This window comes from Taeniopygia guttata, chromosome 3 (assembly GCF_048771995.1).
Source record: "Taeniopygia guttata chromosome 3, bTaeGut7.mat, whole genome shotgun sequence".
Classification (NCBI taxonomy): domain Eukaryota; kingdom Metazoa; phylum Chordata; class Aves; order Passeriformes; family Estrildidae; genus Taeniopygia; species Taeniopygia guttata.
Window position 1 is genome coordinate 71162478 of NC_133027.1, and position 18079 is coordinate 71180556.

Genomic DNA, 18079 nt, shown 5'->3' on the forward strand with positions numbered 1-18079 from the left:
CCACTTCAATATGTTACTCCATTCCCTGTATCCCTGTTATCCTGGACTGATACAAGTCTAAACAATAACAGGTAGATTCTGCTACTTGTTCTAACATCACCCAATTGCACCTACCTCACTGCCCCCAACACTTACTTTCCATGGAAGATATGTCTCTTCTCTGTCCCTTATCAGAAACAGCTGAGTTTGCTGGCCAACAAATTTCTAAATCGGGAAACAACACTAGGTGAGAAAAACATAACCAAGACTTGACCACTATTTTTGTTTATTATGGATGTTTAGCATATAGTAAAGAGAGAAGGAAATGTTTAAACTGAAGGAATTTTCTTAACATTCTCTTCAAGTATTTATACAGCTATATGCAAAGGTAATTTTGGACTGACACTAAACTGTGAGTTTTTTCATTTGGTAATTTCAGATAAAGTTGCTTTTTTCTTTTTGCCTACATAGAAAACAAAGGAGTATGATTGCTACATAGCCCTGCTAGTACTCACCTTTTAACAAAACTTGTTTGGGATGCATCAGTTAATGTGTTAATGTTTGAGCTCATAATTTATTTAAATAAAAGTATAACAAATCTATAAAGATTCCAGAAACCTTGACACTTCTGAGATTTTCAACAGAAGAGAAGCCTAGTTTTCTTCCCAGTTCTAGCTCTTCAGACCTGTTTGAAACTTTCATGACCTCTCCTATGCCTTTGCTATTCTTCAATGTTTTTCTTATCCTATTTATTTCCTTACAAGTTCTCAGAGAGCTCACATCAGATGCAAATTCGGCTGCCCGCAACCCAATGCTCCATATGGCATCTCACCCACGTACTCTTACACTTCCATAAAAATCTCTTCCACTTTGTGTTTTACTTTGCTTTTAATCTTTTACTTAGTGAATTGATTCAGAGTGTTTTCCTCAGATTTCCATATTTTATCCCTGCTGCTCTGTTACTGCCAAAATCATTTTTGTTAACTGCCATATACATGAATATGGATAGTCCAGCACATCATGATTATCAAAACCAGAACTCAGGTGAGTTATGCGACATTTGCTGAACTGACATTTCTCATTTTGCCTGCAGGAGCTGTGAAGGAAGGATTGTCCAGCTCTTCAGAAAACGCTGGTTTAAAGGAGGCAGAGAGCTTCAATACAATTTATTAACATTTCATTCTTAGAGATGACTAGCTACACACAAATAGACTGGGAAATATACCTTTGCATTCATAATATTTGTACTGGTGCCCAGGAGTTGTACAGATCCTATCATAAAGTAACTTGAAACACCATCTCTGTTTAGAAACCTAAGTTCACTCATTTTAAATGTTAAAACTAACTGGTATAATTCATTATCTACCAGCCTCCCCCTTTGCCATTTTTCCCCAACTGCTTTGAGAGTTGTCTTTCTAGCACTGGACACCTTATCTCTTTGGGTTTCCCATAGAAAATTCAGAATATATTAGCGGAGAGTTTTTTTTTTAGCACATCAGTGTCCAGAATATTGTTAGGTTTCTGAATTTCCTTTTTTTCTAGGTCTGGTGTTTACCTATACATGACCAGTACTCCAGCTGGAAGTGCAGCTGGCTGTTAGAAAATGAAAGAGATCTCACTGTGACAGACAAAAAACCTAAATAGCAGGGGATAAAAAAATCATCAGTAGTTAAGATAAAAGACAATTTAAGTAGTAAATGGGGTAGAGAGTGCAGAAAGGAAGAAGATGAGGGCCCTGAGTAAGAGACCTGGGTGGAGAACAGAAAGCAACAGTACAGCTTCCCACAAGACACCTCCCGCAGGTGATATTAATTTCTCTTCCTCTCCCCGCACTCTCTTTGTTCAAATTGCAGCTAATCACTTGCAAATAAAGTGTGGTTAATAGTGGCTACTTAAAGATGGCTGTCCCTTAAGTGATGTTTATATAGAACAAGAAGAGTTGTGCTCTACATAAGAGACTATAAATCTTGTACAGTCTACAAGTCTGTAGACTACTACTACTTGTGCATAACAAAATCTCTTTCCAAACACCTGACCCAGAGTTAAATCTGAACACATAGGAAAACCCCAAACAAACAAAAAAGCTCAAAAGATAACAAACAAAAAAAGCAACCAAACAAACAATACAAAACCACCAGAAAAAAGGTGGCTAGTTTCTTGTCACATGTTGCATTTGGGATGACAGGCATTTGAATCGTAGTTTCATTTCACAGAGAAATCTGAAAATTTAATGTTGTTTCCCCCAAACCCTACAACTGGTAATTGCCTTTATTTGTCTTTTCCAAGCTTATTTTAAGCTGTATTCTATAAGCCTGTACTGCTTAATTAGTCCTTTATTTCATTAATGTCAACAGAGAAACAATTTAAAGAAAATGAATGATGTATTTGGTTTGAAGAGGATTTTATGCTTATGGAAATGGTGCTTCTTGCAAACAAGGTATCAAGGACTTAAGTTCTCAACATGTTGCAACAATGTCTAATTGCTCTCTCAAATTTATTGCCTGAAGAAATATATTTTTCTGAAATAAGTCAAACATCCATCAAAACACTAATTTATACAGGTTTTGTCTTAAATGACCACAAAGAAACCCTGTCACAAGGATGCTTCCATATAGACAGACCTTCATGTCAAGCTAAATTGCTCAGCACATACAAATTACTTTGGATTATATTACATTCTGAAAAAATGACAAGATCAGACTGTTGAAAAAAATTAAAGCAAAAATCAGTGATTATGTTGAAAAGGACAAAATGACTAAGAGAACTCAAGCATTTTGACAGTGCATGGAATTATTTATGTTTGCACCAAAAAAAAATTTGTTCTATTCACACACAAATTGACTTAGAATTTATATATGAAAGCAAAGGTGCAATCTTCTGGATAGCTATACATAGCATAGAAAAAAAAAATGGTATTTTATGATGTGAAAATATTCAATTAGTATTTTCAAAACAATTTTACATTCATTGTTGGCTAAAACCAACTGCCTAGGGTAATATAAATAATTAGCATTCTCAAAGCTAATATAGACAAACAAATAATTTTAGCCACACAGCTTCTACACAGCTTATGTTAATAATTTGTAATTTTGCAAGCTTGAAACTTAAGCATCAAATAGTTGCAGTAACATTTCCTCACAACTCATAACTCCAACGAGAAACAGCTTCCTTATTATTTAACTGAATAAAACCACTAAAGATCTATTTTCAATTGCAAAGCAGATGCATGATTCTGTAATTACACCCATGGGTATTTTCAGCTATTATTTTGGTTACTGGATAAGGTCCTTAATATTTTAATGGTGCAACATTAGCATTAAAAAATTATGAGAGATTAATAGTAGGAAAAAATTGAACAAATTCAGCTGGACAGGACCTATCATGATCATCTCATCCAACTGCCAGCTTCAGGGCTGACCAAAAGTTGATGCATATTATTATTGGCTTTGTCCAAATGCTTCTTCAATGCTGACATGCCTGCCTGAAATGTTACCTTATATTAACTACTATAATGTTTAAATTTCATTCATTATTTAGTTCCAAAAGCTTACAAATGCAAAATTATTTGAGCTATATTATTTATATTAGTAATGGTTGAGAATTGCTCTAATTTTAACACTAAAAAAAATTTAATGAAATCATCTTTATGAGACAACAATAATTCAGCCTGTTGGGAAATAAATCACCAGTAACAAAAAACCCAAGAAAGATTAGACTTGCAAGGTTAGTTATTGAAATCCATCAGTGAAATTCATCAGTTTCAACACTGAGCTCAGATCTATATAACCACTTATCTTTTAGTAAAATCAGTTGCTGTTACACAAAGCAGATTACGGTGCAACTATTTTAACCTTGAACTAAGAGCTATATATCTCAAGTAGAAGAAGCCTTTCTACAAGGTGCTGATTTTGTTGTACTGCCCAATTATTCTACAATGCAAGTAATTCAGCCAGAGCAGTTAATATCCAGGGTATTTTATGCCTCTTGATCTCTTATTTCTCTGGTACAATTCCTACAACTGGGTATGCAAGTTTGCACAGGTTCTACAAACCTCCCTCCAAAAAAGAGGTTCAAGATCCTAATTAACTCAACATTATAAATTGTTTTATCTCTTCCTGCTTTGAACTGCTTCAGAGAGAAAGGCAGTTTCATTGCCTCAACTCCCATGCTGTTCTTACCTAGCATAAATAAGAAGGATCATTTTGTTACATATAATTGGAGGATCAAAAATAACAAGTGTCTAATTGCATGGGAAAAAAGTGAAGGAAACAAAAATTCACTAGACCTTCACTAGGGGAATGCTCTTGGCTAGAAGGGAATTTTGTATACATGTTTACATCAATAGATAGTTGCAACACAAATGCTCTCTGTTGGTAGATGGGACCAGATCCAGTCACTCCGCACTTCCATTTGAAAAGTGCAGAACAAGTTCTAATAGAAACATAAACTCTAGCCTTGTGATACAGTATATTTTGTCTGTAAAAATACTTTGGTGAGCATGCTCTGGGACTCTCTGGAGATTTAAGAGTATCCAAGCTTGCCAAACTGCACAGCTTTCACAAACCTATTACATGATCAGACGAGAACTCTCAATTCCCTTCAGGACTGCAGTATTCTTTCATGCCATTAGTTACTGGTTTCAGTTATGCAAAATTCCTCTTAGCTTCTATCAGTTTTACCAACATGAAGATGGAACAATTCTGGCCTTTGAAAATAAAGACATAAGAGGTTAATGAACTAACTCAAACTGCTTCGTTAGATAGATTTTAAACTTTACTAGAGAGTTTCTCCAAGCCACATGCTTCCCATAGCATGTATGGCTTTGTGGTGGGATAATTTAACAAAAACAGTAACAAAACCAAAAACTTAAGATGGAGGTACAACGTTCTGTTATCTCTAACATTTCAAATTTCTCCAAAAACATTGTAATTCCATCCCAACATACACTGTCCTTTGTTTACATTTGCAAGGAGTTCTGGGTGTATCTGTTCTTATTCCTCACCTGACTGAGCCAGGGCTGTCAAAAACTAACTGGCTTCCAAACTGTTGCTTATACAAATGATGAACTAGAATTCCGTTCTTTTAGTGTTTTAAAAGGCTTCTGCCTCAGACTCATTCAGTGACACCCACTTTAGTACAGACAAATTGTTTGTCTACATCTGAAGTGGAAAGACATTAATTATGTTTTATTATTTAGTAAAAATGTAAGGTTGAGCTTAGGGCAATACAAAATTTTCTTGTGATAACAGAGCTGTTCACCTATGCTGGTGCTTCTATAGCATACCCTGTTGGAAGTCTCAATCCTTTACTCCTAACCTAAAGCTGTATACAATTGTATATATATTCATTTTCCTTTCAGCATCTGGGCTCTGGTAGTCAGTTTTCTAGGCAATGGGAAGAAAGAGTGGCTTCTTCTCAATTCCTGTAGATGCTTTCTACTGATGTTGGGACAAGCTATTAAGTACTAACTAAACACCGAGTTTAAAGACATTTAAAATTGCACATCTATTAAAAGAAATAATTATTCTATAATTTAAATTGAGCTCCCCAGTAGTGCTTAGGAACATATAATAAAGACCATGTATGGGTAGGTGTAAATGGATGCAGTTGCCTTAGGAACAAATGTTCAGCACACAGAGCAGGAAGCCCTGCTTAAAAGGCAAACTTGAAGACTTAAGCCTTGTAGCTGAAACCTGGCTCGACTGAAGTTACTGAGAAAAGTACCATGGGCTTGGTTGGAGTCAGAGATTCATCCCAAAAGCTTTCTTAATTCTCTCATTATTACCAGTGCAGAACTAAATAACACATTAAAAAGTGCTGTACTGGAGATGCATTTCCCTGTTTCCCTTGTTCAGTAAACTTATCACAAAACAAAAACTACCTAGAGAGTCATAAGAGACTTTAGGCTTATACTCTTAAGATTCTACTTTCAGTACCCCTTCCAGTGTATTTTCATTATATAGACATGAGATATTGTGCCTTTAGAGAAATGTTATTGTAGGGTGCAAAAGAATTTGACATGCAGAGATAAAACATTGCCTGGTATATGAGTATCATTTTAAAGCAATATTAATCACAAAGATTCCTATAAAAATGCAATGCAAAAATATTTTCATTTTGTAGAAATAAATACAGAATGCCTAATACTGTTTGCCAGAATGATTTTTAGTGAGATGGAGTTTTTACTACATACACAGCAGCCATGGAAGGCACAAAGCATTGTTCCCAGTACAAGACGTGTTTCTTGCCCATTCATTTATCTACAAAGATATTACTCATTCTTGCTTCTATGATTTACTCTCATTTTTTTTGTCCATTTGGAGAAATATTATAAAACAGAAAACCACTTCTCACCCTGGGTGAAGTCAGAACACATATACAGCACTCTACCTCTTAAAATCACTATTTGCAAAAGACAAGGAATTTCCTCCAGATATTAAACTACACATTACTAAGCTGTAAAGTTTGAAAGTAAGTTTTCTTTGAAACAAGAAAATCAAATACAGAAGTTGTTTATTAAATAAGTTGTTTATCAAATAATACTTCCCAAAGACTGTGAAGTAATTTTATGAACGGAACCAGAGATCCAATTCCATGCTGCACCCTCTAAGAGGATCTTCCTAAGTTTTACAAGTCAACAACCAAGGGAAGGCGGTAATTTAAGATGCCTTTGTGCATTCTTCATATATTCTCTCAAGATAAGCTGGAGAAACCAGGCAGGAGTCATATATCCTGAAATCTCTGAAGCCATGCACACAGTACCACTATTCCTTCATGTTAACATAGTTTTCATTCTGACTCATGTAATTTCCTGGACTGATAAAGAGGACTTTACTTCCCATATATTGGAAATAATTCACCTTGTCTAGTCACAATCTTTGGCTTGCATGAAACTCGAACTCCCAAATTCAGGCTGATGGAACACACTTGCAATGTATGTAAGAAATCTGAACTATAACTCCTGAAAAACAGAGGCCTCTAGTCACAACACATGATGTAGATCTGTCAGGAAGTCAAATCTGTTAAAAATAAATAGCATTTCTACTCCTCTTGCTCTACTTGAAAGTAATAAAATCTCTTGATTTAATTAAAGACATTTTCCATGGCTCCAGTGACTTCAAGGAGTTTGTTTCTTGACTACCTTTACATTATTTTGTAATTTCTCCTCTTTAACTAGCCTCTGATAATCAAACCTAAACATATTTCTTTTCATTATAAATATGAAGCGAAGAAGGACCCACAACTGAGAAGTTACCAGGCCACTAGAACACTAAATGCTATACAGCAAAATATCATTTCAGCAGAAGTACAAGGAAGAATGGTTTCTGTCAGTAATTTCTGTTCCATGGAAAGTGCTAACCAAAACCATAAGCAGTAGCTAGCATCTAAGCTTAAAAAGTAAACATGATTACCATCTTTGCTTGTTCAAAATAAATGGCGGCATGTTAACTAAATCAGTCTTTAAGTTTCCAAAAAACATTGCATAAAGGGAGCAGGAGAGACAACAGAATCATAAAACCATAAAGTTGTATTTCCTGTTTCACGGTGCAAACACTGCACTGTTGATATTAATACTGGCACTGCATATTTCAACTAGGGCAAAATTTTGCAAGCAGAAAATCTCTACTGAACATCCAAGGAACCAGATTGCCTGGAAAGAGTAACTGTTTGAAAATGGAAAGACAACTCCAGGCTTTCAGGACAGGATCATGAATACACCAACACCACCCTCACACAAGCTCATCAACTCTGAAGGTGCAGGTCCTTGCTTCACCTCCCACCTGAGCACAAACCTGTGCTCTGTTCACTCAACTGCACAGATCTGACAAAGCCAAAGCAAAATATCCTGGATGAGGCAGAGCCCCCAGGCGGCCACAGGGCTACAAACAGCACAACAGTGAGCTTAAAGGTTGAATGACTTGGCCTCCTCAACTTGGAGAATGGACAAGCAGGTCAGTTTCCACGCTATTTTTGTACATTAGTGGGTGTGAAGAGATAGCGAGGAAAAACACCAAATTTGTGGGATTTCTGATTTAGGAGTCAAGGGAAAAAAACCCTTTGGGTTTTCACTATTGGATTAGCTCTGCCACAATATTTATATTGCAATGGGATCAATAGGACTCTACACCAGTGTTCAGAAATTTAAATCTAATTGCTTCCTTTAGACATATAAGGCACTTTTCATTAATTATTTGACAGAGGGCTGTTATAGTAAAGCAAAAAGAAACTTTAATTGCAAGATTAAGGCCTTACTATTTCACCAGAATCCAGCTACATTCCCTTATCCTGGAAAGGCTCAAATATTCAAATTTTCTTGCCTCAGATAATTGGCTTGCTGTGTTAGTATATTCTATCGGCTATGGGATGTCACTGTTATTTTCCTAAATGTGAGGCTACCTAAATTCCAACACTGTTGGAAAAGCTTTTCTCAAAAAACAACCGAACTCCTATATTGGCCAGACACACTCATGGAAACAAAATGACAGGAAACAAAATAAGGCACATTTAGTAAATAAAATGAACCTCATTAGGCCCTCAAGTTCCAGAGAAGAACAGAGGTGTCTGCAACCATTCAGCTGCATCTCTTTATAAGGGGAGATGACTGAGTAGAGAACAAGCTTCTCAAATTCTGAAGAAAATGAAATCTGGGATATCTCTGCTGCATCCCTTCTGTCTAAGGACTACTTCAAGTAGTGGTTCATAAAGGAAATATTTCTCTATGGTCTTCCGCACAATCACAGAATCTTTTTTTCTTCCAAGGTACACTGAAGAATGAAAGTACATGTGCCTAGTGAAGACAAACAGGGAATCACAAATACCAAGGGAAGTGGTTTCTACAACAAGATGTACCACATGAAGCCAAGTTATTGCCTAGGTAGGAACCATGATCTGCACATAAATTTCTACAAACATAAGTGCTCATTTTATTACTGTTCTCAGAATAGTCATCATTCATAAGCAACAGTGGAAAGTCTATGGCTTCAGTTTCCAAAACAGCAAGAGGGACAGAACTACACCTTCGCGTTCCAAAGGATGGCGCTTGCCAAAGGGCCAAAGTGGCCTTTAAATAACTTTTCTGTAGAATCATAGAACAATGTAGGTTGGAAGGAACCTTAAGGATCTCCTGATTCAACTATACCTGTTGCCATCTCTCTCTTTCTCTTGATGCTTATTTTATCTCAAGTAAATGGCAGAAATTATCAGCAATTTACACAAGGAATATGAAACACAAACACCTCACTATACGGAAGAGACATTATGGCACAAAAATTCACCTTGAAGAAAGCCCTGACGTGAGCTAAAATCTAGTAAAATTAGCTATTTAACTAATGAGCATTGCAGGTTGTTGTCCTTTTGTGGCTTTGTGTTTCAGTAACACAACAGTGTCTGTTATCATAGTAGAATGTTAACAATATAGGCTTTGTAGTCTGATTTCAATACTATTATCTCATTAAATTAATTGTTTGTATTAAAAATAATAATTATTTAAAGTCGCAAAGATCCATCACACAGTGTACTCCAGAACTATTATAGAAATTTAACTCGAGGAAAGGTCTGCAATGAAAATAGTTCCAAAAATAAGTATTTATCCATAATTCTTGATAGTTTCCAAATTATTTTTTCAAAATTAACTTGTTCCCTCATTATTCCATATCAATTCAGAGTAGTATGTGTTTTTAGCAACAATCCATTACTATTGATTAGTGAACATGTTCACATTTCTTTAAAAAAAAAAAAAAAAAAGAATAAATAAATGCAGTTTTCCAGTGGAAGGATTCTCAAATGCCAGGTAACACTCTTCAAAATTTTTAACATGGGCCCTGACATTGCAAAGATGTACAGCTAAGTTTAGCAGTAGGTTTTCATGGTGAAAACCTCAGTGGTATTTTCTAACACAGCAGCATTCAGTGAAAACATTCATTAGGGTATAAAATGAATGCTAGAAATCAACAGACTCTTAATTGCTGTCCCATGAACTGTTTTGCATAAATGGCTGAAGATGACATGTAATTAAAGCTGCACTGAAAAAAAAACTGAAAGCAATGAATTAATTTGTTTAAACAGCAAACATACAAAAAAAAGATGGCCCATTTTGCAGGCAGCAATTTTGAGTTTTTTCCCTATGAAAACCAGACACAAAACACAAAATATTTATTCATCTGCCTAGTTAAAAGTGGTGGTTACTTAACACTACAGAATTAAAACTGTTAAGTAAACAAGTTACTAAATATTCACTAAACATTTATCATTTACTAAATATTTATTAAACCATCAAAAATGTTTAGCAAGACAGTTTAAATGAGAATTTGCTTGGCTTGCCAGTAAGAAATTTAAGACTTAAAGTTTGTGATTAATTAAGCTCTATATTTTAGCAGAAACCAGTTTTCTACTAAGTACTAGCCAAAAAAGTTTTACCAATTTTCAAAAGCGTAAGAATCCACATGTTTCTTCTCTATTGGAACTGTCTTGAAAAAGAATATTCTGAAAGGCTTTTTTTAAAAATGTTCACCTGGTATCTTTGCAGCTGCTCAGTATTCAGCAGCTGTACTGCTCTGGCCTGCCTCAGGTGGCCAAATTGTGCTCATTCTCAGTTGCAAGACCACGCAGAGAGCTAAAACCCAGGAGAACCAACAGGTTCTCTTTCGAAAGAGAAATACGTCCTGTAGTATTTGGGATACAGACTTGTGATTATGTTTCCAAAATACTTAAAGAGACTATTTCTGAGGACAGCTCTTCTCAGTCATAGTGGCTACTACATAATGAGGAATTAAAGAAATTTTTGTGTGAGCTGTCATGTGGACATAAGTCAGGAATATCCCTGGTTCATGTATCACCACGTAGTTTAGCAAGGCAGAGAGCTGCAACTGACATTTGAAACAATGACACTACAGAACTTTTAAATCTGCGATGCAATTCATCACCATTTCTTTCTTTCGCCTGTAGGTGTTCCCATGTTTTCTTTGGTTTTCTTGGTAACATAAAAATTACTCATGTTAGTACTGACAATGAAGAGTAGAAGAGCATTGACTAAAAAATAAATCAGGGCTCAGACACCATAAGCCTATATGAAAAAATAAATATATATATACATACACACATATATATAAAGCACATATTTTTATTCATCTTCTAAGCTTCAGTGCTGACCTAGAGACTGGGTGTTGTAGAAGGGCTGTTGACCTATAGATTGACCCTGTGAAGAGAAACTTGGATAGCTGCATCAAGCAAGAGGTTACTTGCACCTGGTCGTTACTTCATGTTTTCACCTGAAAAGCAAGATTCTCACATAATCATTTGACCTCAGAAACAGCAACATGAATGATACCACCAAGTCTTGCATTAGTTATAAACTTATTACATTCAGTATTTGTGCATTGGAAGCAAGCAATCAGTTTAAATTAATTACTTACAGTTGGCCTGAAAATGACTTTCCCCAGAGAAAATTATAGTCTCCAACTTACGTCTTTGAACTTCTGTAGTACATCACCTCAAAAAGTAAGTTAAATTCTCCCTGAGATGCAAATACATGAAAATGGTATTTGCACAAATTTCTCTTGATTCATATCCTCACTGGATTTGCTTTTAGTAACTGTGAAATTTCAGCATTCAGTGGAGCATGAAAAGAAAATCACAAGGAGGAACACTGGGGATCAGTTGGTAACACTGGTCTCTAGCTGTATAACTGATACTCTAATATTTACAAGTGCTCATACATTTAATTAGCTAAAACCAACACTGAACTCTTACCTTGAAAAGCTGTCAAAATCTATAAGTGGGAACAGTCTGCCCAGAGGAGTGAGGAGCACCCCATCTCTGGAAGTGTTCAAGGCAAACCTGGACTAGGATTTGAGCCAGCTGGTCGAGTAGATGTGTCCCTGGCTGTGGCAGGGAGGATTGAAACTAGATGACTTTTAAGGCCCCTTCTTACCCAAATCATTCTATGGTATAATTCTGTGATTGGCATACTCAGACAACTATGCTTTCTGAGCAATCTTCAGGCTATTCAGCCAATGTGTTCCAGTATGTTATTGGTGACAGCATTTAAATTCCACATTCAGGTCAAGACCTAATGTGCCACGCACTGGATGAGTATTATATTGAAGTTTTGTGCATCAAAATTATATGGTTTATTTTGTTGCTGAAATAACTATGAAGAAACATTAAAAATATGAAAATTAATATTTAAAGTACCAGGAAGAAGCAAAGTCAGAGAACTTCATTTAGTGCACACAATCTTTCCCTTTCACCTGAACATCACGTCTCTTAAAAGTTATCACTGGGACAACCTGGAATTATTCATAAGGTGGAAGTCTCAGAGAAATGTACATTCACAAGCCGTGATCCACAGACAGCAGTCAATTCCTAATAAACAGAATTAAGAGGAGTTCAAACTACATACCATTCTCTTCTTTCTGCAGGTATGGAAACGTCTGTAAGCACACAAAGAATGTTAAGTGAATAGAAGAGGAAGGCCAAAGCCCATACAATCTTGATTTTTCCATAACAAGTCTGTATTTATCAACACATACTAAAGATACACGAAAGTCCCTGCTTTAAAAGAAACACCTAATCTTAAACAAGGAGTAGAAGCAGGTGATCTGTAGGAAGAAGACTGCAATATAGGGATAGCTGGCTCAAGCCCACATGAATGTATTTAAAATACTAATCACATAATGACACACTGTGATATTGAATCACCAGAAAATAGACCTAGTTAGAGAAAAATGAATGTTTGGCAAAGGTGATAATTTCCTGTGGAAACAAGCACCTTGCTAATTTATACAATCATTAAAATAGATTAGTCTTCCATACTGACCAGGAGGACAGTCCAAGAGTTTTGTGACACCTGTATTTCTCAAGTACAGAAAAGCTCCTAGGGAACTATACTTAAAAAAAAAAAAATATTTAGAAAACTAATTCCAACTGACAATGCTGTGAAATGGAAACTTAAAATATGGCTGTTCACCTCCAGACTTGCCTCTGCTCTTCAACTGAAGTCCCAGGCTTTCAGAGGCAGAAATCATGAGAATTCACATAACCTTCATAGGAGAGAACAGCAGTGCTAATACAGCTCTAACAACAGCTTCACCTATAAACAAGAAGACTGTCAATGGGATCTGCAAATCTCATGGCATTGTTCTGGGGGCTTTTTTGTTAAAGCCTTTGATCGCTACGTTCTAACTAAAAGGAAAAAATGAAAGTCAACATACCTGTTACTGATAATGAGAATTTCACAAATATTGAGCTGATACATCTGTAGCAGCATAAGGGTATGATTCTGCAATCTGACTGCGTCTTATCTGTTTCTTCCCCTCTGCCTTTATATTTGAAAAATCAAATCACATTCTGCAAAATATTCCCCATGGGACACATATGAATATTTGATTTGGACTGGAGAGCAGTTAACCACATAATTAGTAATCCTGGAAATCAAAGAATTCAGAAAAACAAGAACTATCAGATTAGATCATGGAACACTCCTACTCTTTTTCTAAAGGTTGGCAGATGCTACAGAGGGAAGCCCAATAAACCCTCAAGAAAAGTCTCCTCACAGCCTAATTCAAATTCTGGATAATGAAGTTTAGTATTATCTCCAACACATTTCCCATTTTATCACAATTCTAGATCTTATCACTGCTATTACAATTCCTTGAAATCCAAGAATAAATTACATATTTTCTTCACTATCATTTCTTTTTATCTTGGGCTTTAATTGATGGCTTTTCAGCTTCTTTTCCTGTCTACCTTTTTTCTTATGACCACAGTAAGAAGAAAAACTCTTTACCTGCCGAAGCAACATGTGCCAGTACTTTCCAATTCCTTTGTTTCAACCTCTTTAAGGTAAACAGCAAAAACTCTTGAGGGTCTTTACAGATTGCCTGTACTCTTTCTCCTTGCTTATTTCAGAGCATCTAGTAATAGTTTTTTGAGAGCAGATAACCATAATTACAGCATTCCATTGAATTTGCTGAAGGCATTCTAAGACACAGGAATTACATTACAATATTCTGGCTCCTAAACTCTGGTTTGCAAGTGCAGTCAAACAGCAGAGGTCTTCCCTGAGCTGTGTACAGTCCCAAAATTACCAGTCAATGTAATGTGAAAGTTGGCAGGTAATTTTAGCATTTTCAGGAAATGTGAGGCTTCTGTTTGTGATAACTGAATGACATGTGCTGACATTTCAGCGAGTCACCCGGTTGGGACAGGTCTCCCTAGGGTAATGCTACAAGTCCTTTCTCATTCTGTCCAACCCAGACCAGTTTGTGTCTTAAGCACATTTTCACTTCTTCCTCCTGTCTTTCTGATGATTTTATAAGAATATTAAATACTGGAGCTACTACATAACCTTGAGGCATCCCCATATGTTTCAAATGATTCTCCAAGTAAGTGTTGGGGTCATGGTAACACCATCTCAGATTATCAGTGGTAGTTTCCCTATAAATAAGCAAAAGCTTTCTGAATCTCTCAAACAATTTTATATATCCAGCCATACATATATATATAAACAGTCTAAATAAAGTACGAAAGGAATACACTGTAGTGCAAAAGAGGTAGCTCTGGCCCTACAGGCAATTTAGTTACAATAAAAAGAATGTCACCAAGAGAGATAGACTAAATAAATCTAGATCAGACCATATTATGGACTTATTTTCTGCAAAGCAGGTCCATTATTAATGCAGTCCATAACTATAATCATAGTGCATCCAGTTGTCTACAAGGATGCAAAATAAGATGGCAAGAAGTACCCAGGTTGCAATTCGAGCTTAATGAAAATTATTTGTTTGCAGTACTTGAGCCAAATAAAATTCTATTTATAAATAAATAGAAACCTTGTAGTTTTCTAACTGCAAAGTCACAAGGAAAGTCCGTATCCCAAAATTAGGCATCAGCCCAACTTGAAGAAGTATTTGAAGATGTTTCAAAGAGGCTGGGACAAGGTTGTCTTCCCACTTTAGATTATATACTCTATTCAGTCAGCTATTCAGCTGATGTAGATCAACATGGCTCTCCTTAAACCATGCTGTAGAGATACATATTTTCTTCTATGTGTACTTCTGTGTTCCTAGTAACTCAGAATTTAAATTTGCAACAAATTCACATAACCAATTATTTTTTATTTTTAGACATACATTTATGAAACTCAGACACTGTATATTTATTCCCCACCATTACAACTCAAGTATGTAATTTTGTTATTCAGATCGAATTAGGAAAGAAAATGTAACTAGAATAGCAGGCTAAGGCTTGCTATTAACTTTTTCAGACAGAGTTATAAATTTCAACAAATAGGTTATAATTGAGGAGCCAGCATGACCTTTATTATTTCAGAAGGTTCAGCCATAGCAGCTCAGTGTGACTTCAGCTAGACTATTAGTCACTCTGTCAGAAAGAACCATTAACATCCAACTCAGTCTGGCATTCACAGATGATCTGATCCCTAAAACTGCCTGAATAAGCTTTACTCCTAAGAACAGCCCAAATCCAGGCACTGGAATTGCTCTTATAGAAACACCTTGCTCCTTGTGCATAAAGTAGCAAATATCTAATATTTCTGTCTTAATTGCAATCAAAGGAAAAAAAATAAAAAAAGGCTCTCACAGGAAATTATTAGAATATTTATTAGTAAAGTCCTATTTTTCAGGCAATCAGAAGCAGCTTTCCCTCAGAGAAAAACTGAAGTAGCACTGTGTGCCATGCATTCTTGTATCATTCATCCATTATTAAGCACACTGCCAAAAAGATAATCCAGTAGTAAATACTTCAGAACATTTGCACTTAATATTTAGGGAAGGACAATATGAAAACAACCACTTTATCAGAGCCAGTGTTTCCAGCAAAGCAATGATTTCTGTTACAGAAGAATCCTTTTATCAACAAAACCTCCTGTGATATTTCAAACGACCTTAAGACAACCAAAATAATGTTATAACTTCAATCAATTGGTAAACTATTCTAGAACTTTTTAATGCATGCAATTGACATAAAAATGATGAAAGATGGACAAGAAATAGGGCATTACATACAAAAAGTACTAGTTGATATATTAAAACAACTCGAGGTAATGCTTCTTTTGTAAATCATGTCTGTGAAGGAATACAGCTACACTTCTCTTCATATCGTTATCATTTGAAGTTTCTTTCTCAAGTGTATGCACACGGAAGAAACAGTTCCACTCGACACAGGAAAAGACAGATCATTCAGCTCAAATGCTGCGAAAATTTGACAGAAATTGTCTCCTAAAACAACAGAAACGTACACTGATAACGTGTTACTTGTGGCCATGGTATGTGCATGAGCGTGCAGGGGCTTTTACACAGCTGTCAACCCACGGTAATCACCGTCGCTAAGTGTGCCTGCAACATGAAGACAAATATTTGACCTATTTTCTTAGCTGAATTTAGCTGTCATCATTCTTAGCACCGCGCTCTCGTGAACCAGCCACTGCCAAAGGACTAAGGCAACACGGGCATAGAATTCTTCGCCGAGAGTGAGAGCACTTCCTTCCACGGAGCGAGGTTCGTTCCAGCGGTAAAGCGATCGGCCCCTCGAACCCACATCCCTCTGCCGGTTCCAGGCTGCGCCCGCAAGCCCCCGTCCTGGCAACCCCCCACGCCCGCCCGTGCCGGGGACTCACGTTTGTAGCTGGCAGCCCAGGGCTGGTAGCCGTAGTAGCCGGTGATGCGGAGGATGCGCTCCTCGATGGAGGTGAGTCCCACGGACGCGCTGGTGAGGTCTTCCACGGAGCGGGACCACTTCAGGTCCTCTTTAATGGCCTCGTCCACCACCAGGTACTTGAGCTGCCGCAGCTGCGGGCTGATGTCGGACAGCCGCCGGGGGCTGACATCGGGGGAGCGCCGCATGCCGCTGCGGGTCGGGAGAGGGGCGTCAGCCCGGAGCCGCGCCGCCAGCGCCGCCGCCCTCCGCCCTCCGCCGGCCCCGGGCGAAGTTGACAGCGGGCGGGGGACCCACGCCGGTAGGGGAGCCGGCCCGGGCCCGCGGCGCCCACAACTTTCCTCGCCGCCCTCCACCTGAGTGACCCCCGGGAGCGGGCGGCGCCGCCGGCCAGGGTGAGATGAGCTGAGGTGAGGTGGGGCGGTGTGGGGTGTCCCTGTCCCCCCGGCCCGCCCGCCCGGCCCCGCGGTACTCACAGCGTGGCGGCTTTGCCCCGCGCGGAGCCGTTGGGGAACTCCCGGATCCCCATGGGGAGCAGCAGCGATGGCTGGGGGGCGCCCAGGCTTCCCGGCGGGGCGAGCCGGCGGCTGTCACCGGCCGGGTAAGAGGCGGAAAGGAAGGAAAGAAGCGAGCGGGGGAAGGCGGCGCCCCCGTGGCAGAGGGTCCCCGGGCTGGCGCTGGCCCTGGCGGGAGAGGCAGTCAGGGAGAGAGGCAGGCAGGGATGGAGGAACGGAGACGGCCGGGCCAGCGCTGCCGCCTGCGAGCTGCTGCTGCCTGCGGAGCGCGGAGCGCCGGCGGCGGGGGCCGGGCAGGGCAGGGCGCGCTCCGCGCCCCCCACCCCGCGCGTTCCCGCCGGCCGCCGGCAGGGGGAGCCCCCGGGCCCGCCGCCGCCACAAGCGGCCCTCGGGCGGGGCGGCCTCACCCTCACGCTCACCCTCCCGGGGCGGCCTCGCCTCACCCTCCCGGGGCGGCCTCGGCCTCACCCCTGGGTGCGCCCGCCCGGCCCAGCAGCGAGCCGTTCCCGCCTCTGTTCGGTGGCCACAAGCTCGGACTGGCGCGGGGGGACCGGACAGCCCGAGCGGGGCCGGCTCTGAAGTGACCCATCTGATGAGGGGACACACCTGGCTACCCCCGTACGGCCGCCGAACCAGCGCCGGAGCCACAGCCTTCTACCAACTCACCTTTATTTTTTTTTTTCTTTCTTTCTTTTTTTGTTTTTTGTTTTTAAATTTTTTTTTAATACACCATCAAGTTTAAGTGGCAAACATGCACTTAACCTTAAATGAACATGTGAGCACGGATATTACCTTATACAAAGAATTCAATTCACAGACAAATAAGATTGAAATCTGGTAATAGATTCTTGGGCAAAACTTGGTCACCAAGAAATATAGACAGTTGAAGTCAAAGAGTGTTTTGTATATAT

At 38.8% G+C, this 18079-nt stretch overlaps 1 protein-coding gene across 1 annotated transcript in view; it reads right to left on the reverse strand.

The window, feature by feature from the left end:
- SLC35F3 (solute carrier family 35 member F3) overlaps nt 1–17489 on the reverse strand; it is a 162065-nt gene extending 144576 nt beyond the window's left edge. The window contains exons 1-2 of the mRNA XM_030268270.4: nt 17130–17489; nt 16616–16845 (exon numbers count right to left, since the gene is read on the reverse strand). Coding sequence (XP_030124130.3) covers nt 16616–16845; nt 17130–17182 — 283 coding nt within the window. The 5' untranslated portion in view covers nt 17183–17489. The remainder of the gene's footprint in view (nt 1–16615; nt 16846–17129) is intronic.
- Between the last annotated feature and the right edge of the window lie 590 nt (nt 17490–18079).